The 2,386-nt window shown below is 55.3% G+C and overlaps 2 protein-coding genes across 4 annotated transcripts in view; one reads left to right on the plus strand and one right to left on the minus strand.

Moving 5' to 3' along the window:
- tspan13b (tetraspanin 13b) overlaps positions 1-1,027 on the plus strand; it is a 2,970-nt gene extending 1,943 nt beyond the window's left edge. The window contains exons 4-6 of the mRNA XM_019868772.1: positions 124-237; positions 382-492; positions 855-1,027. Coding sequence (XP_019724331.1) covers positions 124-237; positions 382-492; positions 855-929 — 300 coding nt within the window. The 3' untranslated portion in view covers positions 930-1,027. The remainder of the gene's footprint in view (positions 1-123; positions 238-381; positions 493-854) is intronic.
- A 259-nt stretch (positions 1,028-1,286) lies between these two features.
- The window catches only part of agr2 (anterior gradient 2), a 3,658-nt gene continuing 2,558 nt past the window's right edge, over positions 1,287-2,386 (minus strand). For all 3 annotated transcript variants that reach the window (XM_019868775.1, XM_019868774.1, XM_019868773.1), the window contains 2 exons: positions 1,557-1,640; positions 1,287-1,461 (listed from right to left, as the gene is read on the minus strand). In XM_019868775.1, the coding sequence (XP_019724334.1) occupies positions 1,412-1,461; positions 1,557-1,640 (134 nt within the window). In that variant the 3' untranslated portion in view covers positions 1,287-1,411. The remainder of the gene's footprint in view (positions 1,462-1,556; positions 1,641-2,386) is intronic.

Here is a 2,386-nt window from a genome sequence, read left to right on the forward strand (position 1 = left end):
CAAACGGCGTTAGCCGCAGGCGCGAGCGCGACGCGGTCGCTCAACGGCGACTTTGGTTTTGGGTGGGGCTATCCCACTTCAGCGATCATGAGGGCGAAACCACGGCCGATGTGCTTTCCTCAGGATCATCTGCTGGAGGTGGGCTGGAACAACTCCCACGGCGCCCAGAGGGACGTGGAAAAGAGCCTCAACTGCTGCGGCTTCCGTCACGTCGACCTCAACGCCACCTGTCATGCCGTACGTTTGGTTCCTTGCTCCTCAAATGTTGCAGCAGATCAAACACAACTTGTTTTTCTTTTTTAGTTTTCTTTATGTGTGTGTGTGTGATTAATTTGGCTCTCCGTCAGCGTTGTGAGTGCCTGTTCCTGTGTTTTGCCGCAGGCCTGTTTCCCCAAGCGCTCCTGTTTGCCGTGCGCCGATAAGATCCAGGCACACGCGGATGAAGTCCTGCGTCTCGTAGGAGGGACCGGCCTCTTTTTCAGTTTGACCGAGGTGAGCCTCCACCGACGTGGCGCAGCGACAGGGATGAAGCCCGTCAAAGCCGCCTGTCGTCACGACGCTCCAGTGGAACCCCGAAGTTTGGCGGGTAGACGATGACGACCGTGGTAGATAGCGATTGGCTCCGAAATCCCGACCGCGTCAAGCCTCATCGCTTGTATTGCAAAGAATTTGGCCCACGGACGCCTCCTACGACTGACGTGGCGGCTTGCCGTCCGGGCAATCCGTCAAGCGGCCCGTGGAGGCGACCCCCCCACCCCCTTCGAGGTTCCACTGGAATGACAAAGAACACGTTTGCGAGCACGTAACGCTCGAATGATGACGCTGCCCGGTAACGTTCCGTGTGGTGCTGTCAGATTGTGGGCGTGTGGCTCACGTACCGCTTCAGGAACCAGAAGGACCCCCGAGCCAACCCCAGCGCCTTCCTGTGATACGGACGCCGGCTGCGCTCTGGACCGCCCCTTCCTCCCTTTGGGCTTTGCCACTTCAATGTCTGTGTGTGTGTGTGTGTGTGTGTGTGTGTGTGTGTGTGTGTGTGTGTGTGTGCGTGTGTGTGTGTGTGTGTTTCGTCCCATCACCGCAGTCACCCAAATGTCTCTTTCAGGGGACTCGGTTTGCGTGTCTTATACTGAACTTTGCCGTCACCGCAATCAAGCCGTACGTAGGCTCCGCGTCTCCGAGCAATTTGGGTTCAGAACTCGATGTCGCGAACCGGCAAAGCATTTACGAGAGCTGGCCGAGGCGCTGCGGTTCGGCGCAACCAAAACAGAACATCAACACTCCAATCGTCAGCGTTTTCCAATTTATTTGCAAAGGCAACGTGGATAAGCGGGCGGAAGCAAGGAGAGCTTCGGAGCGAAGACGTGAGCAGAACGACTTGTTTCCACTCGTCGGCTGAAGCGACAGCTGCGTCTCAAAGCTCAGACTTGAGGAGTTTCTTGGCCTTCTTCATGTTGTTTTTCACTAAAAGTCAATCGACGGAGAGAGCGAGAGAGCGTTAGGCGCAAGGCTCCTCGGGTCGAGTGGACAGCGGAGGCGCAGAGTTTCATCTCACTCACGTAGTTTGACGTCATTGGGTTCGTAGGCATACATGCGGTTGGCATAGCGACCGGTGACATCGGCCCTCACGGTCATCGAGGGGTCTGAGAGAGAGAGAGAGAGAGAGAGAGAGAGAGAGAGAGAGAGAGCGCAAGTGTTATCGATCCGTTGTGACGTTAGCGTGACTAACGAAGTCTGCGTTTCAGAGCCAATCCGATGTTGCTCCGCCTTTTTAACTCAGTGCTCATTTTTGGGGCACTCGGGATTTTTTTTTTTTTTTTTTTTTTTTTTTTTTTTCCACAACTGCACGATTGCCTCGCTCCATTTGCCAGCAATGTCGTCAACCGGATTTGACCCACAAAATTGGTTCCCAAGTTGTCATCCGCGCGAGGCGCCGAGTGGCTCGCGACCATTTGGAAAATATGGCCGCCTGAGCGGATGCAAAGCCGGCACATCTTCCGCCGAATGAAGACGTTAAGTCATCGGTGTGACAAAGTCTTACCGACAAAAAGGATTCTGGGAACATACTGGCCGTCCGGGGAGAGATGTTTGTCGGTGGTTTCATACTGCGGACAAAAACACAACAAGGTTCCACACTTGGTGAGCAGACTCGGGCGAGAACCGTCCGGTCATACGATGGCTCCTCGGAAGGATGAAAAGGGCGTCGTCCGTTTCCGAGTCCCGATCGTTGGTCCGCCAAGGCTTTCCAAAGTCCCCGCCGCCGAGGGTGCAATGGCGACCCTCGGCTAAAGCGTGAAAAGGAATCCTCGTGACTCACGCCGTTAATGAAGAAAAAAAAATGGCGTCGCAATCATCGGCATGAACACGTGGCGGCGGCGCATCCGAGCTG

Source organism: Hippocampus comes, unplaced genomic scaffold (genome assembly GCF_001891065.2).
Source record: "Hippocampus comes isolate QL1 unplaced genomic scaffold, H_comes_QL1_v1.1 scaffold225, whole genome shotgun sequence".
Taxonomy (NCBI): Eukaryota; Metazoa; Chordata; class Actinopteri; order Syngnathiformes; family Syngnathidae; genus Hippocampus; species Hippocampus comes.